General features: G+C 38.0%; 1 protein-coding gene across 1 annotated transcript; it reads left to right on the plus strand.

Moving 5' to 3' along the window:
• Positions 1–9,061: 9,061 nt before the first annotated feature.
• MCCC1 (methylcrotonyl-CoA carboxylase subunit 1) lies at positions 9,062–27,266 on the plus strand. The gene is made up of 19 exons (XM_069864757.1): positions 9,062–9,105; positions 9,822–9,868; positions 10,556–10,695; positions 11,114–11,209; positions 11,358–11,479; positions 12,448–12,595; positions 13,443–13,564; positions 14,698–14,809; positions 15,127–15,208; positions 16,035–16,162; positions 17,856–18,039; positions 18,542–18,651; positions 19,099–19,315; positions 20,478–20,564; positions 21,164–21,213; positions 21,468–21,605; positions 23,009–23,116; positions 24,123–24,194; positions 25,593–27,266. The coding sequence occupies exons 1-19, from the start codon at positions 9,080–9,082 to the stop codon at positions 25,710–25,712; spliced, it is 2,109 nt and encodes a 702-aa protein (XP_069720858.1). The 5' UTR covers positions 9,062–9,079; the 3' UTR covers positions 25,713–27,266.
• Positions 27,267–27,283: the final 17 nt, after the last annotated feature.

The following is a 27,283-nucleotide window of genomic DNA, read 5'->3' on the forward strand; positions in this document are numbered from 1 at the left end:
GACAACCCTGATAAAGCAGAGTTCATAGAAAGCCTTGTGGGTATGCGGTGTATGATGAAGTCTCAGGGCAAGTGTAAGTGTGACTTCCATCTGCTAGCAAGTTCTCACCAGTCCAACAAAAGGACTGGTGAGAAACCAGTCATGAGAACTTTGTCAATCCTAGTTTTTATCCTAAAAGCCCTTCACAAGGATGCAGTGGGAATATGTAACTCTAGCTCTGGAGGCAGTATTTTTAGGATATTTTCTAGTTTCCAGTGACTGTGTATGCAAATAAGAGAAGATCCAACTGAGATCATACAGGGTCTGCCTGACCAGTGGGTGCCAAAATTATCACTTGTCATTGATTGTCTCTGCCATGCTGCAAAGATGTCTGAACTTCCTGCCAATAATTCTTGATCTACAGCCTCATAAACACAGCACATCTGAGCAAACTGGCATTGGTAAGTTTATCCTGAAATGTTATCCCGCAAACTGCACAATTCAGGAGCTGACCGACAGGCAACTGAGATGTCTGTGCAGCAGAACTGAGTGGGCATTTGGAGGCAGTAACTCAATCCATCTGCCCCAGCAGGCCAAGACACCCCATTTGTCAACTGGCGCTCAAGGCACAGCTTCCCTTTGCCACGTGTTTGCAACATGATGTGGAGAATGAAAGCACCGTGACACATGGGCCAGCGCTAGGGATGCCAGTACAATTGCTTGGAAATAGGGTGAATTTGCTAGATAAATTAGCGGAGCTCCATATTGTGAGGTCTTGGGAAAGCTCATGAGTCACTTCAGTGATGGACCTGTTACAGTGACTGCTACTGAACTCAGTACCTGTCCCTCTGCTGCCCTCTACTGAGATGGCAGCACTGGGATCTCTCCTAATGTGGGGAGAGACCATGGTCACTGAAAATATCAGGGATTAAATGGCCACGGTTTGTGGCAGACCTGCACAAAGACCACAAACAAATGGAAATCCCTTGATCATGTATGCTCAAGGCTTCTGGGGGAACTAAAAAGCTCACACAAGCCTCAGACAAACTCTCTGCCCAAAAGAGAATGCAATCCAGAGTGCATGCAGCTGAACAGCTGGATTTTCATATGGAAAAAAAATTGGAGTTGCTTTAAAGCACACTTATTGTAACACTGTAGTCTGTTTCCTGCTAAGCCAATGATGAAGACATGAAAGTAGTGATTGCTTTTGAGATTAAGTTTAACTAATGTTCTTTGTTGTAACAAGGAAAATCTCTTTGTCACAAAATATTTACAAAGCTAAAAACATACACACACATGCACGCACCACAAACAAATGTGTTCACTACAGCAAATGACATCAGAATTACAAGAAATAACATGTAAAAATTTACAAAAGAGAAAATAATATTAAATGAAAGCACACTTCCCGCTCAGGGTGATGACTTAAATTCTATCAATAAAAGTGTTGCCTGCAAAAGGACTCTGGATTGACATCCATTAAAGAAAAGGAAGATTGAAGTCTTATGCAAAAGTCCTTGTTGTTAGTTCTGGACCTAAACAAAATAGAAATGTTGGGAGATAATTTAATTTCCATTAGGAACAGCCCAAATCCTAAGCAATTATTAATGGTAATGTAACCTCACTGGATTTTCACTGGGTAAAGCTGATGATGATATCTTGTGAGTTTAATTTCCCTTAAGTTTTGATATTTTACTAGTAATTAATCATTGAGAGCTTACTTATTTAAATCAAGAAAGAAAATAAATCCTTTCCTTCATATGTATTACTAGAAGGTCTGTGTCAAGTAGAAACACGGTTAGACTGTTCTATAATCAGCATAGTATGCAGCAGTGGAAGTAATTAACAGTCTCCAGGAATGTTCCCTCGGAGACTGAATGAATCAATAAATCAGAAAGATAAAGACAATTTGGAAACACACACTGATAGAAGTCATTACCAGCTGTGAGGAAGGGAGGCAGTTGAATACGAGTATAAGGTAAAGTAGCACACAGAATAGTAAACTTTCAAACTTTTAATACAGAAACAGTAATTTGAACTGCATTCAATTGAATAATCAAACTGACATGTGTTTCAATTACCATTTTGTATAAGGCTGCAGCACTATTAATTTTGCTTACTGAATTTTACCCAGCTTAGTTTCACCCTTCCTCGTTCCCCCTTGGTTAGTGGACAGGCAGACAGTGAACTCAGTGGCATCGTTCAGGCCTTTGTGTTAATAAGATCCCTCTAGTTCTCAGAGTTAGTTAATACTATTAATCTGTTGATTAGAAAGCAGATTTTTATAGTGGATTAAAGCAATCACTTTTTTTTAAAAAAAAGAAGAGAATTGATGAGGTATCCAGCAGGAAAGGTAAGTATATGGATGAGCTTCCATTCAAAACTGAGCCCAAGTATGCAGTAGTGATGTTACTGTCCCAAACCATTACATGTGGACATCTTAACAACAAACACTGTCTAAAAAGCTCAGCCCTGCACATGATCTGATCCTAAGGCATTCTGACCAGATATCAATAGACATCTTTCCCATTCAAAATTAAGTCCTGTTTCATATGTTCTTTGGATTGTTGGGTTGCCTGATCTATACAGTTTGTTACTTCTAATGAGATGGATGTAGTATTTTTCTGTTATATTATCTACTGAAATATCTTTTTATGTTAATATTCAGTCTCTTAACATATGATAGCAACATGAGGAGAGAAAACTGTTCTTAATGATCCATAATTCCATGTTTAATCTCATGACAACCTCTGGCATTTTTACCAATGATGCAAAGGTTTTTTTTTTCCTGACTTTTTTCTTTCTGAAGTGAATCAAACCGTTGCTATTGAACAATGTTTGTATTCAAGTTTACTTGATTTGTTCTTCTGCTTTTTATTGCTATTATTTGTTTGCTTTTTTTATGAAGGTGCATACTGTCGTCTCTACATGACTAATACTCTAGGCTTGCTCTAAACGGTACAGTTCAAGTGCACATGGTACAAACCAATGAAAAAAATTGGAGGCTCCCATGAAGTATTGCCAGCAGGCAGCAAACTGAATCCAGTGGAGTTAGTACTTTTTCATTGGAGAATTCCTTACTGCATCAGGCACTGGGGGAGGTCAGGAGATCCCAACCCCTAGGTGCAACCTTATTCCTACCTGCAGCCCAGTCTGCATGTCGTCACCTCCTTCCCTGACCAGAAAACACACAGCCAGCCTGCCACAGGGATGCATGTTAGCATGCTGGCATAGTAAGGAGTGTTGCTTCTCTGAATTTAACATTGAATTAGGATTAGACAGCCCAGCTGCTCCCTTAATCGCCACATGCAGATTTTAAACCTGATGCCTGTATTTATGTTCTGCCAGAATTTAGATAGATATTTGGCTGGCACTTTTTTACCTAATGGCCTTAGAAATTCAGAGGTGAGCACATCCCTGCAGCTCTTTGCTGCTTTGCTACAGCTCCCACCCCAGACCATTCACTATGGTCTCTTGCACACCCAAGGCAGGCAGAAGGGCATCCCATGAGTATGATGATGCCACCCTTAGCCAAATCACCAAGATGTTTATAAAGCAAGATTTAATTTCTTTCAGTCCTTTTTGCTCTCTGATGGACAAAGGAAGTCTAAAATAAAAAACAGCTGTTAATTCTGATTGAAAGAGGAAGGGAAATGTAGATTAGCTCCTTGAGTGCTTAGAGGTGGTTTGGTTGATCATTTCTAGCTTACTATAATACATGGTTGCCAAAAGTTAATTTGCTATGAGAAGTAAGATATGCTTTTTATTTTTCTAATATTGGTGTTTCTATAAAAGTTGTGTTTAGTCATTAAAGTGTACATTGCTGTGCAATTATTTTATCTCTTGAATGCTACTTTATCTAAACTGTTAAAAGTACAAGTACAATCCAACAAACAGGGAGGGTTGCATGGGCTCTGGACACAAGCCGCAGAGACAGATGCGCTTACATCCTAACTGTAGCTTTTACAATGTTTCCTTCTGTGGCTTGGGCAGCTCATCTGAACATTTCTATCTTTATTTCATCAGTATCACAAAAAAAAAAAAAGGCTACTGAAAATATTATGCAGTTTTCTGTTAATCTCCCCACAACTTCCAGAATATATGAATTTGCTATATTTCTTTTTATTACTAGGTCTTTTTGTTTCATATTGGTCAAATAAATACAGACCATAATTCACAGCAGATGTAATAGATGCTTGTTACTTCATGTTTAAACCGCTTTCACAGATAGCAATCTTAGGAATTGTGATAACAGTCTTTTGAGGAGAATGCATCCTTTTCAGTGTGCAGTTATGGAAACAAGGGGAAATAAATAGCGTAGAAAATAAACTTGAGAATACAGCAGCTTCTCTGTTGGTCAGAGGAACTCCTCAAAATTTAGGGGTTGTACTAAATGATCTCTAAAGATCTCTTCCCACCCAAACCCATCTATGATGCTATGTGACTTTGCTGAGGTTTTGCTATTTGTCCATCAACAGCCAGCTTCAAATATTATAATTGTAGCACAACTGCATGAGGTAAACTTCTCAGTAAATGGGGACACACAAAAGTTCTTCAGCTTCATCGCTGAAGGTTTGTCAAAGAAACTTAGAATCAAATCTGTCTAGATATATGTTTAGCTAATAACTGTCGCCAGACTCTGTTCTGGATGCAGGCTCTTGTGATGCCTCCAAGGCATCTGTTGGGAGGCTTTCTGGTAGAGCTGGACTGGCTACGAAAGAGAGGGGTGGGCAGACAGATGGGAGAACAGGATACTACCTTCTCTCTGGTGAGCAAGGTAACACGCTGAAATGGTTGAACATGCTATTCATGGCTAAAGAAGCAAAGGCTGTTAGATGGACTGCAGGAAAGCAGAAGATGTGGCAAAGACCAGGGAGAAAAACCTAGCTTTCTACTGCTGGCAACTGATTTGGGAACCTATCTGTAGGGAAGTGCCAATGAGGGCAGCAGAAATAAAGTAACTTTCCTCACTGATAAAACACCAGAATTATGTCTCACTTGCTATTACCATTTCTAGTGTCAGTGCCCATCCCTACATAATGGATAACTTAATGGCTGTGGGTCAGAAGGTGAACACTTTGCAAGCCCCTTGATTTGTCCTTCAGTAACAAAGCAGGAGAACAGTCAGTTTGCGCTGCTCTTTTGCACTTGCTTGGCCTTCTACAATATTAAGTTTGGTGCCAGATCCACAACAGTGATACTTCTATTTAATAGACAAGGTTCTTGGCTTGTTCATGTCAGTTTCAGAAGCTTGGTTGGTAAGTGCACAATTGGGAGACACATTTCAGCTGATAAGCTATGACTTATGTGGTAAGTTCTGCATGTCCATTGCCTAGAAGGGGTCTGAAACAGACACTCAAAGGCTGTTGGGTGTCTCAGAATTCTCTTTTTCTTTACAATGTTTAATGGCAGATGGAGGAACAGTCAATGATTTTTCCTTTCAAGGCACTCCCCACCCCAATCTGTAAATAACACCACCATCTGTCCCGGCAGCATAAAGGTTTGGAATTCACTGAAGAAATGTTTTTACATCAGTGTCTAGAAGAAAAAAAAAAGTAGGTTGTTTGGTTTTGGGTTTTTTTTAAAGCATCAGTTTTAGGAAAATAACAAGGATGAGAAGATTTCTATAAATTTAACCCTTCACTAGTAAGTTGACAAGACAGTTGGAGACTACACTTTCTTGCTCACACCCATGGCTGTGGCCATTGCGTGCCAATAACGCAGCCGTATGCATGTCTAAAGTTTTATCAGCAACAGCAACACTCACAGTCCTGGATTTTTATCAGAATCTGGGCCTTCCCAGTTAACCACAAAATGTTATTCAAACAGCATTTCCCTTTTTCTGCAAGTCCTATTGCCTATGAAGTCGGTAGATCCCAAGTATTTTATTAAGTTATAATTTGATTTGCTCAGTTTCTTGCTTAACTTTCTCTTAAAAAAATTTTGAAAGGAGTAGGTTGCATTTCCGACATACAAAAACAAAGTAATGTCTGTTGGGAAGAAGCATTCAAATGAAGTCAGAAAATCTGTGCAAGCTTAGAGACACAGATCTTGGTACTGAACCTCAGCTTTGGTGGGTCTTTCCTATGCCCCAGAAATTTTTGAAGGATATGCTTCATGAGTCCAGCCGATGTTTAACCTCATTCATTTTGCTATGGAATGACTTTTTTTTTTTTAATATCTCCTTAAGGAAAATTAATTTCTATTTCAAACAAACTATGATGTTCGCAATCTGATCATGGAAAAAAAATTAGAAAATCACTTGAATTATTAATCTGAACAAGGGTTCAAAATATGCCAAGCTTCCACAATAAAATTGAAAAAGTTGTACATCACTACAATGATCACAGTGCCTCTATCTATGTACATGCACATTAAACTTATTACTAGTATCAGTGAGAAAATGTTTATTTTCTGCGTTTCAGTTTTATTACATTACTCTTTCAAACATCTGTGTATACTATCTGGTGATCCTATTTGACTTTTCAAGCCCTAAAAGCCATGCTTGCAGGACGTCCTCACCAAGAGCAGATTTACGATATAAATGTGTTTGCAACCTCCATTAGTTCTGCTGTTCAAAGTGTAAACTCCACCACCACTTCCGATTTATGTATTCTAAAATATCAGTAGTTCTTCCTGAGGTTTAATGGTAAACTGTATAAAATGCTGCCATCTTGTGTTTAGCGACAAATTAAACATTCTGAAATCTTTTAAAATCTGGATTTCAAAAGGCAAAAATTGGATCTATGTTGTCAGCACATTATGTTGAAGAAAAATGAAGTGAACAAATTACAGAAAAGTGGAAGCTTCACTTAATAATTTAGCTTTTAAAACCCTGTCTTTAGAGAAAGTGCAGAGCCCACCATGTCCTGCAGTTATGTTCATGGGACCGTACTGTTTCCCCAGGCTACTCTGGCATCCATTCAAGCTACTGGAGCCACCTGGTCCCTGGTGTGAAAGGTCACCATGCCAAATTTAAAAAAGCAGCAGCAGAACAAGCAGAGATTACTTGCACACCAAGAATGCTCTTTGTATAAGAAACTGTGGCCATGCTTCAGAGTATGGAGAACACACAAGGCATGTTAAACACCACCACTATTGCAACTGATAGCTTGTGTATTCTTTTTGTGACAAAACACGGTTGCTTTGCTCTTTGTAAACAGCAACTAGAAATACTTATTTTGCCTACATGCTACTAATCTGCTTTATTTTTCATTAATGTATAAATAAGATTAAAATCATGGTCATGTGATACTGCTTTGGAAACGCTTTACTGTGGTCTATCAGTATCATAGTTCATCTAAACATTCCTGTTAATGGAGGTTGAGTAAATTTGGAAGGAGGTGACCCTGGCAATTCACATTGCCTGCTCATGCTATGTGACGGATCCAGCTCAATGCAGATGACAAGAGTGGGCAGGTGAGGCCAACTGAAGGCCCAGCTGCCCTGCATCCCATCCCCTGAGGAGCACGGGCACTGCGCTGGAGCTGGGAATGGCTTTGCCAAGGGCAACTGGCAACCTCAGAAGCCAAAGAGAGCAGTGCTGGCCACACTGCCTTCTGTTCAGGAGCAGGTGGGATGTGCTGGTCCCACTGCTCTGTGGGCTTCTCCACTACATGGAGAGATTTGTGCAGGGGGTGTCTCGGCACCTGGAGATCCCCGCGCCCTTCCCCACCAGTTTGTGTTGCTGCCCTGTTCCAACTCTGCATTGACATCCCTTTTTACAAGGGCATGGAGTGATAAGACAAGGGGGAATGTCTTTAAATTGGAAGGGGGAAGATTTAGATTAGACATTAGGAAGAAGTTCTTCACGATGAGGGTGGTGAGGCACTGGCAGAGGTTGCCCAGGAAAGCTGTGGATGCTCCATCCCTGGTGGTATCCAAGGCCAGGTTGAATAGGGCTCTGAACAGCCTGGTTTGTGGGAGGTGTTCGTGCCCATGGCAGGGGTTGGGACTGGATGGGCTTTGAATCATAGAATCACCAGTTTGGAAAAGACCTCTGAGATCACAAGTCCATACCTATTTGCCTACCTCTAGGGATGGTGACTCAACCACCTCCCTGGGTAGCTGTTCCAGTTCCTAATGACCCTTTTGGTGAAAAATTTTCTCCTAATGTCCAATCTGAACCTTCCCTGACACTGCTTGAAGCCATTCCCTCTTGTCCTATCACCTGTCACTTGGGAGAAGAGACCAGCACGCACCTCTCTACAGCGATGCAACAATCCTACACTTCTATGATTCTTGAAAGAATACGGTTATCTCAGAGCTAATGCTTCCGCACATAAAGCCAGGAGTCGGGCAATCTGTGGTTTTCATACAGGATGGGGGATGATATGACTGAAAGCAGCCCTGTGGAGAAGGACTTTGGGGTGCTGGTTGATGAGAAGCACGACATGAGTTGGCAATGTGTGCTCACAGCCAGAAGGCCAACCGAGTCCTGGGCTGCATCAAAAGAAGCATGGCCAGCAGATCGAGGAATGTGATTCTGCCCTTCTATTCCTCCCTTGTGAGACCCCACCTGGATTATCGTGTCCAGTTTTGTAATCCTCAACATAAGAAGGATATGGAACTGTTGGCACGGGTCCAGAGGAGGACTACATATATAATCAGAGGGCTGGAGCACCTTCATTATGAGGACAGGCTGTTAGACTTGTTCAGTCTGGAGAAGGTTCCGAGGACACCTTATACCAACCTTCCAGTACCGGAAGGGGCTGCAGGAAAGCTGGGGAGGGACTGTTTACAAAGGCGTGGAGTGATAGGAGTAGGGGCAATAGGCAAAAACTGGAGAGGGGCAGATTTAGACTAGACATAAGTAAGAATTTCTTCAGTATAAGGCGCTGGCAGGGGTTTCCCAAGGAAGCTGTGGCTGCCCCATCCCGGGAGGCGTTCAAGACCAGGTTGGATGGGGCTCTGAGCAGCCCGGTCTGGTGGGAGGTGTCCCTGCCCGTCGCAGGGGGTGGGACTGGATGGGATTTGACGTCCCCTTCCACCCAAAGCATTTTGTGCCTCCGTGACTCGGATTGACCCCAACTCCACTTCCTCTCCCGCCCCCCGCCCCGCCCCTTCCCGCCTTGGCGCGCACCACCCGCGCGTTCACAACATGGCGCTGGCTGCGGCGCGGGCGCCGTGAGTGGGGCCGGAGCGGGGAGCGGGGAGCGGCGGGGCCGGGGCACCGCCTGGGGCTCTCGGTGCGGGGCCCGGGGCTCGGCAGCCCCCGCTGGCCCCGCGGCGCCTCTCGTGCCTCCTTGGCTGATGTTTGAGAATTGCTGGGCTTCATCCCAGGTTCCCGAGCCGATTCGTGTGTTAAAACAGCTCCAGGAGTTGAATTTCAGGGTCGCTCAGCTTCCTCTCTATTTGAGATTTAGCTTTGTTCCCAAAACGCTTCACAGCGGTTCTTTGCCATTGATCTCTCTCTCGCACCTTTTCTCTATACAAACATTTCCTATTTCCTTTTTTGACCTTTTCTGTTCTGTGATTGCTTTCTTTCTGGAATACTTCAAGTTGCCTTCATAATAAATGCTAGATGGTGTTTTTTCTGACCACCGAAATATTTGTTTAAAAAAAACCAAAACCAAACGAAATTAACAACGTGGACTATTTGCTTTTTTTAGCAGCATTCAAAATTAACCGAAAGGTTTGTTGTGTCTAAATGAAAACCTCTTTAACCAGAGATCTGATGAGGTTTGTTTAATCTTTCTTGTGCTTGAACACGTTCTGTGGAAATAGTTGTATAGCAAGTTTCAGAGCTGTGTTACTGCTGCCCTCTTGCCTGAAAACAAAACTAGCTCAGTTGCAACTTCTTTATGTGCTTGCCTAACGCTTCTCTGTTTATAATTGTGCAGGCAATGGAACCGAGTACGAAGATTTGTGAAATGGGCTTCAACAGTAGGTATGAAATACAACTTCAGCTGCTTGGTTTAATTGCCTGCGTAATGTGGATTATTTTACAGACAGTTTTAGACCATTATGTGCTGAAAAAACATATTTTTTAAAAAATAAATTGTCAATGTTTACATAGTTTCTGGAAACAGCCTGTAGCCAACCTAGCAGAAATAATCTTTAATGTGTAAACAACATTTGGCATAACTTTATCTGTTGTAGTTAGGTCTACTCAGCTCTATTTTTTTTTTGTGGTGCTTTCCTTTGAGTCCTTTTCTGGGGTTTAAACAGTGTGTGAAAGAAGGATAAAAATACTTAGCAAGGTGCTTTAAATGGAGTCTGTTATCATGTTGTCTCAAGTATGTCTTTTAGAATTCAGAGATACAGTTTCGTATTTTTAGTTAGTTTTCATCTATTCAGCTCTTCCTGTGAGGTCTCCAACTGTACTGGCCTTGTATTTCTGTCAATAATGTTAGAGGTATTTTTATGTAAGAATTCTGAAGAAAAAATTCCAAGATGTCATTAGCATGGAAATGCTTTTGAGTGAAGCATGTGTTTTTTAAAATTATTGGATGAAAGGCATAGACATTATAAATAATGAAAAAGAAATCTGTATTTTAAAATTGCTTTATTTACAGGAATGTTAAGTTTGTATTTCTTTTTAAAATTGCTTACTGTGCTTCATCCTTCTAAACAGGAGGTTACAGCATAGGGAAGATTCTTATTGCAAACCGAGGAGAAATTGCGTGCAGAGTGATGCGAACAGCAAAGAAGATGGGTGTGAAGTCTGTAGCAGTTTATAGTGAAGCAGACAGAAATTCCATGCATGTAGCAATGGTGAAGTATACTTGTTGTTTGTGATTGGCATTCGTACACAACAGTATTTCTTATTAGTAAGTTCAGTATGGAAGTAGTTGTGTGTTATTGCAATTCATTTTCACCACTGTAGAGTTACTTCCAAGTTTTCCTTGAATTAATGAGTCTGCCTAGTGTCTGTCTCAGCACCTGACAGCATTGCAGGAAGCATGTTAAAGTTTGGTGCTCTAACTCCAGGGTAGCCAATGGAGGTTGAAGAATGGGCTGGTTTATTTGGGGAAGAAAGTCAGAATTCGTTTCACCTTGTTGAGCCTCCCTGTAAAGAGAGGCAGTGGCTTAAACTGTTGCATGCTAGTAGTCTGATAAACCATATAACTAGCTCAGAAATTCAATTAAATTTGCTAAACAGTCTTTGTTATATGTACTTCTTCTGTAACAGGCAGATGAAGCATATTGCATTGGTCCAGCACCCTCACAGCAGAGTTACTTGGCCATGGAGAAAATAATGCAGGTGGCCAAGGTCTCAGCAGCACAGGTAAGTAGATCACAACCTTAAATCTTCTCTTATTTCCATTTTTATCAGGGGATATTTCCATCTTGCGTTTCCTAGCACTCTATTGAAGTTTCAGGGATTTCTAAGCTAACCTGATAGACAAATAGGCTGTAATGTTATTCTATTTTAGGCTATTCATCCAGGTTATGGTTTCCTCTCAGAAAACACAGAGTTTGCAGAGCTGTGCAAGCAAGAGGGAATCATCTTCATAGGTCCACCTTCATCTGCTATCAGAGATATGGGTATTAAGAGGTATCAATTTCTAATTTGTTACTTGGTTATGCCATTTATGGTTTGGCAAAGATAAATTTGCTAACAAATAACCAGTTGCACTGTAATTATTTTATTCTGTCAGTTTTCATTGTCTTATTTTTATGGCTTCCTTCAAAGGAATAAGCTGCAGTTTTATACATGTGGGATTCCTATAGGCATAGAAACAATCAAGATTGTTCAGTTATTTGGACTTTAATAATTAAATACCTAACTAATTATAATTTTCCAGAACTGGGGCATTGCAGTGTTATATAGGTAGGGGTTCAGCAGTCAGATTGGATATCTTGTATATTGGTCAAAGGAATGGTGGAAAAGAAACACTGGCTCGTCAGTGGTTATTGTGGCTTATGTAAAAAGGGGTGCTAAGTTATGTTCATCACAGAGGATATTCTTAGTTACTTAGATCAAAGAAGTGTTTTTAGGGTATGAGTTATAAGTCAAGAATATGGGCATAGGTTATTACCAATGCATATTAATTTCAGATAATTAATTTTTTATCACTTCCCAATGTGAGAATAAATTACCTCTCTAATTTAAGTAATTTTGCAAGTGTATTTGAAGTTATAGTTGTTATGCACAAGTGTTTTATGTGATGTAAATCCAGTGTGTATCATGAAAAAAGTTTTGTCTTTATACAGCTTCAAATATAGCTTTGGTAGGATACAGGGTTGTAATTTGAGAATGTTAGATTTTGGCCTCTGTAATGTGAGTCAAAAGATAGGAAAGAAATGTAAGACTGAAACTGGCTACTGCTTATATCTGGAGGGCTTAAAGAAAACCCCTATTTGAAACATTTAATGATTCAGAATCAAATTATATGTAACCCACTTATGTAAGTAGTCCTGTCTGAGGAGAATTAACATTGGGAACATGAGCAGGTTTGGAGCTTAAAAAAAAAGAAAAAAAATTATTATTATCATTCTAAATGTGAAACTATTCTGTCAAAGCACTTCCAAAGCTATAATGTCTGCTGCTGGCGTTCCTGTTGTTGAAGGTTATCATGGAGAAGATCAATCAGATGAGTGTCTGAAGGAACATGCAAAGAGAATAGGATATCCAGTGATGATTAAAGCTGTTCGTGGAGGTGGAGGAAAGGTAAAGGAGCTCATCTGTTTATCACGTGGTGTAGAGATGTCACGTGTTGGTGTCTGTAACTGAATATTCTAAAAGAAATCTCTAAAAGAAATCTCTGAAAACAAATGGACTGGAAAACTGCTTTTGCTTAAAATTTATTGTTAACATCCAGTCCAGCACTATGAAATCTCATCTCCATTTGCCCTGCAGTCAGGCGCAAGATAAGTAGCTGGTATAAACTGTCAGAGTTTTGTTTATTTCAGTGGATCTCCACTAATTGACATAAGCAGAAAAGTTGCCCCATGGTTTTGTTTGTGTGAAATTAATGGCTTTAAATTATTACTTTGTGACACCTTCTGTGACCTTTCTTTCCAGCAGTTTTACATGTTGCCTAAGAAGAGACTAGAAGTACCATTGGAGTGTTTGTCTTCTAGACACTTTTAACGTATGGTGAATTCTGTGTCTAAATCGGATTTTAGTCTAAAATACATTTCTATAAAAATTAAGTGACAGAGAGTTCTAGTTATTTCCAAAATAGCTCTGTTTAATTTGTAATGAAAGCAGGTTTTGTCTGCCAATCTTGTAAAATTTCTATGATATTTAAGAAGAAAATTATGTTTTGCACTCATCCACATCAATGGAATGTTAATATTTTTTTACACGTCTTATGGAACCTTCAGTGAAACTTGGTAGAATTATGTTACTGGAAGTTAATACACAATTTTACTACAGTTTAAGAAAGGAAGGAAGAATATTAAGCTCATTTCTTGCTGGTCTAGTCATATACCTGTTTGTATGCAGTAAGGATTTTTATTGTGTTACCATAGTTTTAGACATTTAGATATACTTTTTTTTTCCTGTATGTAAGGGAATGAGAATTGCTCACTCAGAACAGGAGTTTCTGGACCAGCTAGAATCAGCTAGGAGAGAAGCAAAGAAATCTTTCAATGATGGTGCAATGCTGATTGAGAAATTTGTGGATAATCCAAGGTGAGAAATAGATGTCTTACTATAAACGCTGAAATGTTTATTGAACTATTAAACAAACATGACTGTTAGAAGTAGGATGAAAATTGGTCTTGTGTATTTTATTTGGACTATAGCAGGGGTATAGTTTAGCCAAAATTGTTTATAATGTATTGAATTTCTTGTAGTGACTATGTTTTGAAAGATAAAATAGTGTTGTTTGGGAAACGTGGCAGTGACATTTAATGACATCAGTATACCTCCTTGAGCAAGCTTTCTAAACTCAATTTACATCTAGAAAAGAAATTACTTTAGAATACTTAAACTACAGACCTGAGTCAAGCTGTCATAGTGTTTCTGCTGCCCTCAGGTGTCCTAAACCAGTTATTTACTCTTACTTTTATTTTGATATTTAACGTAGATAATCTTTAGCTCATACCTGACCTGTGAAATTGAGCTAATTTATTTTTTATAAAGAAATTTTCACAGAGGTCTATTTGATACTCTTGTACTTTAGATCTGTTTTTCTTGAAGCATCACGATAAAGAAAACATTTATTCTAAAGCAACTGAGGGCCTACTTATGCCATCAGATGGGCATGAAAAACATCTCATCGCATTCCTGGGGAATTCTTTTGGCCACCATCATGATAATATCAGAATGGTGACAGGTTTTTGTTAGTTTTATACATACAATGAAGTTCTGCCACCTAATAGTTGTCCTCTGATATGCTGTGTTGAAATAAACAATGTTGTTCCTGAGTGAGGGCTGCTGCTTCTTGTGAATTGCTACACAGTAAATTATGGGGGAAATTGTCTTTATCAAGTAATAGTGAAGTGGGTTTACTTCTGTAATAATTAAATACCTAATAAAGAGGTAGCAGCCTTTAGATGTGCATCTTGTTTATCCTATGAGCCATGAGGCTTCACTGCAGTAGCTGGCATTTAGAATCCTGTTTATTTGTCCAGAACAGTTGAATTCATGCATAACAGCAGCCTCATTTCTACATTTTTGTCTGTTTGAGGTCAGACAGTGAAACCTGTAAGAAGTCCTACTGAAGTGTACAGTACTGTGCACAAGTTCAAAGTCTGGGTGATGTCAGTCACAGGATTGGGGCTTTATTGCAATACATTGAAACATTAATTACTGTGGAACAGGCATGTTGAAGTCCAAGTATTTGGTGACCAGCATGGCAATGCAGTCTATTTGTTTGAAAGAGACTGCAGTGTGCAGAGACGGCATCAGAAGATCATTGAAGAGGCACCAGGGGTGAGCAGAAAGTTCTTAAAATTTTTTTTATGAACTGACATATTTTTAAAGTAATTACTATCTCACATCAAATTTATTTAACGACTAGTAGTTTATTTGTAATTTTCAGTACTTGTTTTACTTTTGCTGCAGAAAATGTTCTAATTGAAAAAATTACTTTCTTTAGAAATTTATTCTCAATGGAAAACTATGTAGATTTCAAGTATAATATAGGAATTTCACTACAGTTGCTAAATACTACAAAGTATTCATGCAAAGTAGGTTCAATATCACCAAAATTCATAATAATTTATCATATTTTGTATTATTATTTACAGCCAGGAATTGATCCTGAAGTTCGAAAGAGGCTTGGAGAAGCTGCTGTCAAAGCTGCTAAAGCAGTGAATTACGTGGGAGCAGGTAAGTCTGTGGAGGTGTGGCTGCTCCGGAGGTACGCTTTTAACTTAAGGCTTTAGGACTCAAAGCAAATGGTATCTGATTGAGTATGACACACATTAAGTTTTAAGCAAGTAGTCACATAGTTAATTCTGGTCTAGTTGCAAATTTAAACTGGGTTACCTGGTCTGAGCCCAAGACTAGTGGCAGCTGAGAAATAGAAAGAAAACAATGCAGAGTAGATAATTCAATTACCTTGATTATTGCTGGAAAATAAGAATTAAGAATGCTGGTAAGTTTGAGCCTACCAAAGGAAAAATAACTTCTTTTTCAGCATATGGGGAATAATACTTTATATGCAAACAGTAAAGTCTTTAAAAAAACAAACCAACCAACCAAACCCCATAGCTCCCTGTGTGTAAAATCCACACCATTTCCCAGATGAGAAATAACCTGCTAGAATTATTTGTGACTTTTCTTTTCTCACTGCTTTCTTTGGATACTTATTTTTAAATAATAATTACGTGCCCAATACATGCATATGACATGTACGTGATACTTTAAAGAGCCTTCATGCACTTTTTGTAACTCTGACAAAATGCAGCTTCCGCTGTAGCGGAGAATAGCTGCTGAACAGCACAAGTAGGTAAATGTGCAAGGAAACAGCTCTTCTGTTTTCAGACCTTATTTGTGTGATCCTTTAAGATAATTTGATAGAATTCAATGAAATTCAGTGTAACTTGTTTAGCTATAATAGTCTTGGCCTGGCATAAATCAATTAAGTGACTTAGGTTTCCATTCTGAAAAAGTCTCATTTTGGTGAAGTGACCTTTTATGTTAAATACTTCAGGAACAGTGGAATTTATTATGGACTCTCAACATAATTTTTACTTCATGGAGATGAATACCAGACTGCAAGTAGAGCACCCAGTTACAGAGATGGTCACTGGAACAGACTTGGTGGAATGGCAGCTTAGGGTAAGCGTTAACTGTTTTACGAGTTTAGTTCCTCTTGTTTGGTGAAGAGTGCTCTTTGATATTGCCTATGAGAGCCCAGATGAGTTTTCAGATCCTCATTTCCTATTCAGCTAACAGGGCAGAGTTTTCTTTACTCTAAAAGAACATCTTGTATTGCTGTATTTGATTGTGGAGCATTGTGTTCGTGCTCTGAATTCCAACAAAGTCTTCTTCCAGTTGTATAGGGGAAACAAGTTTTTTCAAGTATATGTAGAAAGGTTAATAGGCAATATGGAAAGCGGGAGGAGTAGCATCTTGATCATGCCCTTGTAGTGCTGAAAGTTTTTTAACTCTCTAGTTCAAATGTATCTCTGGCCCCAAAATAGTTCTTGGATCAGGCTGTAGGAGGAAAATTTCACAAAACCCAGTGTCTGGTTTTATACTAGTGTAGTCACATTCTAACATAAATGTGTAGTTGTATGGACTGGAAACAGGATTTCCTTGCACACCCAATTTGCAGAGATTACTTATGTTCAAATGATAACAGGAAGTTTTAGACCTTGAGGAACTGGAAATAAAAAACAGTTCTGGTTAGATAAATCCAAAAATGAAGACAGAAGCACACGTTGAGCCAAAATAGGTAGAGTGAGGAGGTTTAGTGTAATGAGAAAGAAAACTAAAATAGCAAATGCTGATGCAGAAAGAAAGAACTTCTTGATTCCTCATGTGGAATGGAAATTTAGCACTAAGTGGTGAAGTACAGCAGGGATCAAACAATACTAGAAGAAGGAGAAAGAGATAAGGTGGAAGGGTTCTGTGGTCTTGGCTTGTGGCTTAATGAGTCAATATGTGGAAAATTTCTGTCAGTTCTTGGAGAGATTGTTTCTGTGAATCTTTGTAGTACTACTCTTTCTTTTGAAGACTAAATTATATTCTGCTGAAATCCATGGAGGCAGATGGCAGAGTATGGAAAACCCCTGGCACTTCAAAAGAAGGTGAAATGTTGCTACAAATCTTTTAATAGGAGCTTGTGTTTTCCCATGTAGATGCAAATTACGTAGCTTCCCGATCTCCTTGTGTTTGACTGCAACAGGCTTCTTGTTATTATTTTGTCCCTAAATGCCTTGGGTTTTGGTCTCATACTGGTGTGATTTTGATGTTTGTTGGTATTCCTATATCTGAAATGTGAATTCCTTTGAGTAATAAAACATTGCCTTCACCATTAAAGGTTCTTAAATTGTTAGAAACCCTTCAGAGAAACATTCCCTTAAATGCACAGGTCCCATAGTGTATAGAACAATCAATAGTATACGCCAGTTGTGCTAGCTACCAGTAAACCATTTTATCATCTGCTTTTGCAAAGTTTTTCTCAAATGAAATCTTGTCTAAGTCGACCACGCTTTAACTTTAAATGTTTAATTTTTTGACATAAGCAGTAGAAAAAAAATAGGCTGTTTTTCCATTATGTTTTAGCTGTGTGAAATATTAGGAGGTAATTTTACACATATTAATTCAAAACCCTTTGACTGGTGACTACCAGAGGAAAGGAAGGAGTAACCTCAGAATTAGCCTTTTATGACCTACCCCGTGTTCTTGTACTTTTTTAATGTGTTCTTTAGTTGTTCATGTTTAGAAGAAAGGTGTTCAATATTTTATACATTGGCATTCCAAAATATTGATCCTGCATTAAAGAAAAACAACCTATTATTTTCAGGTTGCAGCAGGAGAGAGGATTCCCCTAAAGCAGGAAGAGATTCTGCTCCGAGGCCATGCATTTGAAGCCAGAATATATGCTGAAGACCCTAGTAATAACTTTATGCCAGGGGCTGGGCCATTGTTGCACTTATCCACCCCACCACCTGATAGTTTTACCAGGATAGAAACTGGAGTCAGACAAGGTAAAACTGAAGGCGGTGTTGTAATGAGAAATATTTAACAACAAAAGCTTTTCTTTATAACTGTTTCCCTTTTTGGCCTAAATAAATTTGTCTGACAGGGTGTTGCTACAAAGACAAATCTCTACAGAATTACTCTTCCTTGTGATTGTCCATGCACTTTTGGTCAGTCACTGAATATTTGATTTACCGCTTTATTTACCTCTATCCAAATTATTGTCCATTGGATCGTGCTGATTATATTCTCATCACAATTTATCAATCCTGCATTCTGGTTGCTACAAAGAAAACTGAATTTGAGTAATGTTATCTCTATAGGAGTCTGTACTGAAGTTGTCCTTGGAATTCAGATGCCAGGTTACATTAGTAATGTCCTCTAAGGACATACAGGAATGTAGCTCTCAATGGCATCAGAGTTTATTTACATATGGTGTGCAGTACTGTGCATTAGCAGCTTTCAGAAAATACTTGGTTTAGTGTTACAGCGTTTTTTAATGTATTTTAGGTGATGAAGTTTCTGTTCATTATGATCCAATGATTGCAAAGCTAGTTGTTTGGGCTGAGGATCGTCAAGCAGCACTGAGGAAGCTGCGATACAGCTTGCATCAATATAATGTAAGTTGAAGTAACCCAGTATGATTTCAGATCTTGAACTAATTTTATGAACATCTTGAGCTAACAAAATGCTACAGTAAAACAGAAGTAGTTTCTAAGAGGGAGCCTGCATTGCCACTAGCATTTCAGACTCGTTTTTTGATTACAGCAGCTGCGTTTTTCATTAGTAGAGTGAGTAGAGATAAGTGTGAAGTCCAGATTTACAAATTAGATTTTTCTTAAGTTTGTGGTATCTCGAGCTGGATGATGCAGCTGGGACTCTTTTGAAGAGTAAAGCTAAACAACACCATTTTCAATAGTAGTGTGAGCTTTCTCAAATTTAGAGGATTTTTTAGGTGGAATAGATTCATCTATCATCTGTGCGTAAGTTGAGTAGAAAGCTACGTATTCATTTATTCATTCATAATTTCATTTCAAGTTGATGATTTTTTATTTTTTTTTAAACAGATTGTAGGATTAAGCACTAATATTGATTTCTTACTGAGCCTGTCAGGACACCCACAGTTTGAGGCTGGGCATGTGCACACTAATTTCATTCCTCAACACCATGATGAACTGTTTCCAACAAAAAAGGCAACCCCACATGAAGTTATGTGTCAGGCAGCTCTTGGACTCATACTGAAAGAGAAAATGCTAACAGATGCTTTTAGAGATCAGTCAGATGGTAAGGACTTCTTTTATTTTGTTTTATTTTACCTGTAACAGGATGAGACAGTGCTGTGAACTAATATGCAATTATTTAATTTGCCTGCTCCCTTTTTGCCGTACTTCATGTGTTTGGTGTTCTGCATTCTGGTATCCGTTGGATATTTACGCACAGAGCAGACAGTGACCTTTTGTTGAGAGACAGATACTGAATGTTTCACCACTGTAATGTTCAGACTGCTTCCCACAGCACTTCAGATAGTCACTGTCTGAAAGACCTTGGGATTCATAATCAGTGTCACTGTGTACTCTTTGCTCTTTACAAGCATAAACAATGAGTATCCATCACTACTGTTCCTACAGTTGGCCCGAGGTCTTCAGAGATAAAGTGGACTCTGCTGGTACTGGGAGATGCAGGAGAGTTTAATGGAATGAGTAGGACACCAGGAGCTGAATATTCTTGAGTTCTGATGCTGTTAGTGGCTATACCAGTAAGGCCTGAGATTGCTGATAACAAAAACTTCATATAAATCTAATATATGCTGCTGACAAACTTGTTAATTTTTCTTCTTCCTCCACTTTAACTATCCTGGAAATGTGGGAGAGTGACATTGAATCATAGAATCACCAGGTTGGAAGAGACCCACCGGATCATCGAGTCCAACCATTCCCACCATTGGAAAGGTTCCCATATGCTGTACCCTTGCTTCAAGAGATGATGAATTAACAGGGCAATATCTGATAGCTGTATATCTCATCCTTTCTCAAAACCACTGAGTAATCAAAAACCCTCAATCTTCTTGGGCACTGTGCTGCTGTGTTTGACTACTCTTACAGCTGGAACCTTCACCTAAAAGTTAATCTGAATCTGCTGTGTTGCAATTGAATTCCCATGCTTTCTTTTGCTGTTCAAGGATGTGTTCATGGAGAGCAGTCAGTATCCTCCTCCTCAGTAAGTGCTGTTGTTAGTGTCGTGTTTTCTGTAGGTTGCACAGCCTTAAGTTATTTAGTGTTGAAGCTTGAATTGCGATGCCTATTACAATGGTTACCCAGTCTTATATGTGCAATATAAATATATGATGGTAGTAATAGTGGGATAGTAATTTTATTGTGCCAGTTCCAAGTATTGTGTTTTATCAAAATAGAACAGAAGTAATGTATGTGCATATGTTCTGTTTTAGATAAATTCTCACCATTTGCATCCAGCACTGGTAGAAGAATAAATATATGTTACACTAGAAAACTGTCTCTTCTGGATGGGGAAAACAGTAAGTTAACAAAAAAGTGTGTGGAGGGAGAGGAGATACTTTATGGATAATGTTACTTCAACTTGTGCTTGAAAATTCAGGCTAAGAAACAGCAAATAGAAGCAAGATAGCTCAATGCAATTTAAGCGGGGAATTCACAAAATTACACCATTAATCCACATTATTAGATCTTGAGGAGATATAAACCAAATTCAAATACCACTACTGATGATCATCATTACAGTGAATAAAGTTGAGATTTTTTAAAAGAGCTCAGTGCCATTGATTTTTTTCTTTTCTTTTTTTTTTGCACTTTGTACTGCACTTTGGTGTGAAAGTGCTCAGCACTTTTTCCCATCAAAAATCTGTTTTCTGTCCAGATAACTTAATCTAGATTTCAGAGTATAACATCAGGTGTTCATCTTTGGAAAACAAGTTGTCTAGAATTCAGTATGAAATCTGCAGTGTGTACTAAGCTAATCTGAAAATACTTGTTCTTTTCTTACTATTGGAGGTCTCTTTTTTTAATCAAGAAAAATAGTCTAAATAATGTTTACATGCTATTACTCTATATCCTATATTTAAATCTGTTCATGTACATGTTTTGTTTTATTGAACAGTTGTGGATGTGGCTGTAAGTTACAATCAAGAAGGATCATACAACATGCAGGTACAAGTCTTTTTTTTTTTTTTTTTTTTTCAGACATTTCATTAAGTAAAAGAAGAATCATTTTCTTGTATACTTCTCTTGATATTAACTATTACTAAAGTTCCTTTGTGTTAACTATTAGTAAATTATTTTTAAATATTCCAGAATTATCTATGAAGAATTACAGGTTATAAGTGTGTTCCACAAATACTAACATTTGCTTTATTATTCATGAAAGCTTAGGCTTTGTCCTTATAAAAGCATTTAACTTTCAGATTCAAGATAAAACATTCCTGATTTCTGGAGAGATCCTGAATGAAGGTGATTCAGTTTACTTGAGGTCTTCAGTAAATGGAATAGTCTGTAAGTCCAAATTGGTCATTCTGGACAACACCATTTATCTCTTCTTTCCGGTAAAGTTCCTTTCTTTATTTTCACAAATATAAAATTTCAGAGTTTTACCCTCGTCAGTGAACAATATGAATTGCAAGAGGATGTGAAAGAGATTCATATTTGGAAATTCTTACATTGGCCCCGAATGTTCTGATAGTTCTTGGATTTATAGCTATAATTAGAAGTTAGTTGCTTATGGTCAGTGAATGAGAAAAGGGGTAAAAATGCAATCAGGTGAATCAAAGGAGATGCAAATGATAGTTTGAGAGAGGGAAGCATAAATTATTTAAGTAGTCAAGTATTTTAAGTTTGTCATAGAACAATAGCAATTACTTCAGTCTGACAATTATTTGAAAGTGTAACTGATATTTTTATTTTGATGTATTTAATTTTTAAAATTAATTTACAATAAAGAAGTTGATAGTGGTCTGAGTAAGGGTAACTTCAGCTCATATTAAAAAACTGATATCCTGATTTACCATGTCATTATCTTCATTGCATGAATAATGGCATTTGAAAGAGGAGGTACCCTAATTTGCATGGTTAGGCTGGTATTTTTTTATTTGCAGTTAAAAACATTACAGGGCTTTAAAGTAACTAAAAAATGTAGTCTCAGTAAGAAAACTAAGTATATATTAGTTTGAATAATTAACCCCTCGCTCTGAGCCCTTTAAGACTTTGAGCAGAATGTGGTGATAATTTTGCTGCTCGAATGGTGAGGAAAAAGTAACTCATGCTGGAATGGCAAAGCTCAATTTTCCTGTGGGATCAAAGTGGAGGCTGAGGTGGGGGATCTAGAAGAAATCGCAGGAATTCTAGGGGTGGGTAGGATGTGGGGGAGGAGTCTTTGGGAAACTGTGGGTAGCAAGTCTGAGACAAATTTGGGGATTTTTGATAATGGTGAGAATTTTTCCCTCGACTTAGCACCAAAACCACTTTATTGTGAATCGCTCATATTGACAATGTGCTTGGCAGTGAGGATGGTGATGCCTTTCTTGTTGCAGCAGCCTGCCTATTCCTTGTGCCAGCAGCCTTTATGCATTTTCTAAAACCTTCTGTGCTGTTGCTGTGTGAATAGGGAAGGTGTGGGTTTGGTACAAAGGTCCCTGTATAGCTTCTTTTTCACAGGAGTGGTTCCTTGCTGATCCTTAGTAGCTGCAGGCATGGCTTTTAAGGACATAGACATGGGCATGGTAGTAAGCACACCAACAGTCTTGTTGCTGCCCTCGCTGCAGTAGTCTGCCAATCTAAACAGCTGATTGATTTGCTTAGAGCTGGATCTGTTATTTCCCTGTACATCAGCATGTATACTAGTGGTATTATTAATTATTTTATGTATACTAGTGGTATTATTAATTATTTTATGTATACTAGTGGTATTATTTTATATTGTTAACTCATGTCATTGATTCTGTTTCCATAGGAAGGTAGTGCTCAGATTGGCCTTCCTGTACCGAAGTACTTATCTGCAGTGAGTTCAGTGGGAACGCAGAGTGGTGCTGTAGCACCCATGACAGGCACAGTTGAAAAGGTAATAATAATAATATGAGTAGGAAATTAATTCCCCAGTATGTGTCCCAAATTCACTCTTCCAGAAATGGCACTTGCTTCTGTACTGCCAGGAAAGAATCAGAGCCAGAAATGGCAGTGCTGTGTGACTTCTCCCAGCTGGAAAAAGCCCTGTTTACTCTGAGTTTTCAGCAGCCAAGCAAGAGTTTATCAGGCTTCTTGTCGTCTTTTTCAAGAGCTCTGGAAGATTTGAATATTTAACTAATCTTACTGCTTAGATATTTTTTTCTTCATCTTAATGACTTTCTAAGTTGAAGTTCCCTGAACTCTTACAGGCTGTTTGATCCATTTCATCTAACCAAAAGGGTGAGATGAGATGCACTTGCAGAAAAAGAAATATTCAGAAATTTCTTTTTGTGTTAAGCTATGTGTTTTGCTGCTTTTGATCCTGGTTTTGTTTCTTTTTTAGTTCAGCAAGTCTTATATATTCCTCTGTAGAGTGACAAAGTTTCAACAGAAAAGAGATTTCTGGGAGAGTTTAGTAGTTGAAGGATTCTGCCAGCAGTTAAAAGCCATGAACCCTTTCAGAGGGTGGGGTGCATTAAATGTGGATCTCTTACATGCTGAGTGATCACTCTAAATCAGAGTTATTGTAGAAAAATCAGGTGGCTCCTGCAGTCTTCTTTCTGCATTTCATTTTTAAAACAACTTTAGAGACTGGCTCTGGGAAGAAGTTCTGCACTATCTCTCTCAAAATGGAAGCTCTTAAGCCCAGAAAGGGTGAAATATACATTGTCTCTTCTTTGATACATTAATGGCTTCCTGGTCATGCTGTTAGCCATTATTGATCCTATTTGTATAGTCTCTGACTTCCCTTGAGTATTATCTAGAGAACTCAGATACCCATTTAAACAATAATTAAGATAGGAGGCTCAGTGGACCCACTAGGTGGACTGTGCTGCCCAAGATGCACCTGATGATTTTTAATGACATGCATGGTTTTTTCACAATTTTGTCTTGAATTGTAGGTGTTTGTGAAAGCAGGGGATAAGGTTCAGGTTGGAGACCCTCTCATGGTTATGATAGCTATGAAAATGGAGGTAAGTGACATATGAAGTTACTGAGAAAATAAAAGCGTGGTCAGGATTTAATGTTTAGTTGCATAATTGGTGCAGAGTGAAGCTTGCAGATGTCAGTATCGCTTCATATGCTGTGACCCAAGTGTTGCGTCTGACCAGATTTTATAGGATTATATTTGCTGTTATTTTATTAACTAGCGATGATTATATAACCTGTGTTATTCCGCAGATGTTTTAACATTCATTGGTTAGCGCTGTCAATCCTTCTTTCCCCTCTCCTCCTTCCATTTTTCTCGCAGAAAACCGTCCAAGTGTATCTCTTGCTCGCTGTGATATAAGCACATGTAATATCTGCAGTTACCTCATACAGAAACTTAGCCAATGGTGACTTTGCAAATATGCCCAGGATATTTTTTTGTTTATAGTATTTTTATGATTATTTACATAGAGTTTTACCAAGCATACACTAAATATTCTTTGTAATTGACACCATGGTAGTCAGTGGACTAGCATTTTGGCCATTATATCTTGCAGTGTTGCTTGACCATGGCTCAGATTGCTTGAACTATATTTTATGTAGCCTAAGCTGGTTTGGTTTGACTATTATGTCATTATAAACTTCAATTTGTGGCAGCAGAATTAACATTGAGAACATCTGCCTTTTCCTTATCATAGTCTTCTATAAATTACAGTAAAAATTGTATGAAAGACAACTATACTCTAAAAATAAAATTACACCCCAAATTATTTGCAATTGGATGGTAAATGATTGTGCCTCCCCGGCTGATTTTTTTTTTTTTAGTGCTATTGAAATATAAAATATAAAAATTAAAAAGCAAGTAATTATTTGAACGAATCCTTTCTTAAATGTGGGGATTTAATAGTAATACTAAATGTTTTGATATTAGACTAACCCTATGTAGAAAACTACCAAGAAACAAAACTTCAGTGGAAAGCTAACCTGATACAATAACAAGCAGACTAATTTGGGGATTTATATGTAAACATGCTATTCCTTTACTGTCACTAGTCACTGTATTTGTATTTCATCTGGATTTTGCCAAATAGCTGCTCGATTAAGACCTCTCCTGGCCAGCAGACAAAAATATCTTTAGTAAATCAACAGATTCCTCTTAAGGGTTCAAATGTGCTGTATGATTAACGTTTTGGACTAAAACTGTGTTATTTCTGCCTGGTATTTATTATAACAAAAAATGAAGTAAAGTAATATTCATCAGTTCATAGTCCAAAATATAATATTCTGTAGCATTTTTGTTGCCAGTGTACAAAACCTTAGTCCTTTGTAAAGAAGGTTTAAAATATGTATGTGTCAGAGGAAGTAATTACATGTGTTCTGTTCTAATTGCACAAAAAGAAAAAAGCATTCTGCTGGTTCACTGTTGATCTGTTTCTGTGCAGCACACCATAAGGGCTCCAAAGGCAGGAGTGATAAAAAAGGTTAATTTCCAAGAAGGCACTCAGGCCAACAGACACGCTCCACTCGTTGAATTTGTGGATGAAGAGGCCGAGTCAAAATAAAATTCAAGGAAGGTGCATTTTATATTTTCTACTTTATTTTTCGCTAAGGAGAAGATTTTTTTCACATTTTCAGCAAACTATTTTGTATGATATATTGGGGAATTGTTTTCCTCTGCACTTCCTGCATAGTTTGACTGTAAATTATGCTGCCTTTATTGAAGTTTGGATATCACTACACTGTAATCATATGTGTAACTCGTGGATCCTATGTGGTGGTTGTTCAGTGGTTATGTTTGCCTGTGTAATGCCATTAGACTGAAAAAAGATGTGGAACTCTAAAGAATGGGAGAGGCTAGTAAGGGCTCTAAGTTACAGACAGCTAGGATTCTTCTACCTGTTTTTTCATTTACTGTTGCTTTTTTTTCCCCTGAGATGTGAGAGCATTGATTTTGAAGGGAATCTGAAAGGTGACAGTTGTTTTAAGAATTCATTTATCTGGCAAAATTCCTATTTGTGGCATGTGTTTTTGCCTGAATAGGGAGTTTGAGTTTGCTCCTTAGCCCAGGAGATCCTTCAGTCATTTTGGTGTGTCTTTTTTTCTCATTTATTTATTATTTTCAATAATACATTTCAATAATTCATTTTTTCAATGAGTATGGAAAATTTGCATTTCAAAAATTATTTTAATATACTTTGAAATTTCTGGTGCAAAGCACTTTAAAAATACAAATGAGCATTTGCTATACAAATCAAAGCTGGAACATAACTAGTTTCCGAAAATATCATTTGATCTTCACACATTGAGTAATAGCACAGAAAGATAAGGTTATTTAATACTTAGAAAGAGTGCCGAAGTAAAATACTGACTTCAAAATCCTCATTACTTTTCCCACATTGTTCACATTTTAATATATTACTTATTGGAGGTAATGAAGCAGGCCAGAGTCTTCGTAACAACATGAAATATGGCTAAGAATAATAACCATATTTTTTTGTATCTGCACTGTTGAAGAAGGGGAAAATTGATAGTGTTTTTGATATGTAAAGAAAACATTTCTCAGACATGGCATACTGATCATTTGCCATGAATTTATTGAACTTGTTTAAAAAGCACCTCAGATAAACAGGAAAAGGGAAAGGATAATACCATTTTAATTGCAGCAAACTTGCAAAATCTTTTCACCTTTTAGTTACGGTGAAGTTCTGCTTGTGATCTGAACTTTTGATGTACTAATTTATAGATGGCAGCATGGTTTATACTGCAGAAAGGAACAAACACAGATGCTGCAGTGAACCCATATTTATAGTCACATCTGTGCAAATGAATCCTTATATTTACCTGATGAAATCTCATCTCTGAATCAATACACGATGTCGGGGAAATTCTCTGATCTGGATCTGTACCTGTGCATCCTTGCCTGCAATGCAGACAAAAATTGTAAAAAATAATGGCTCTGGATGGTCTGTGTATTAAAAGCAGACAGTAATACTTCTTAATTTTTCTTGTAATTCGAGGGCCACCTAATGAAAAATTACACTCAAGTGATCATCTTACAGAATATTGCCACAGTGGTCTTTAATTACTGCCAAATAAAAATTAAGCTTACCTTCGAATGTTTGGCTTTGTTTTT

This window comes from Phaenicophaeus curvirostris, chromosome 10, assembly GCF_032191515.1.
Source record: "Phaenicophaeus curvirostris isolate KB17595 chromosome 10, BPBGC_Pcur_1.0, whole genome shotgun sequence".
Taxonomy (NCBI): Eukaryota; Metazoa; Chordata; class Aves; order Cuculiformes; family Cuculidae; genus Phaenicophaeus; species Phaenicophaeus curvirostris.

What these genes read in the sequence shown, in the direction of transcription:
- MCCC1 (XM_069864757.1), top strand. Translation starts at nt 9,080, where the DNA reads ATGGCGCTGGCTGCGGCGCGGGCGCC. An exon ending in AAATTTGTGGATAATCCAAG is followed by an intron (nt 13,565 to 14,697) that starts GTGAGAAATAGA and finishes ACTGTGGAACAG; the next exon opens with GCATGTTGAAGTCCAAGTAT. An exon ending in CCATTTATCTCTTCTTTCCG is followed by an intron (nt 21,606 to 23,008) that starts GTAAAGTTCCTT and finishes CTGTTTCCATAG; the next exon opens with GAAGGTAGTGCTCAGATTGG.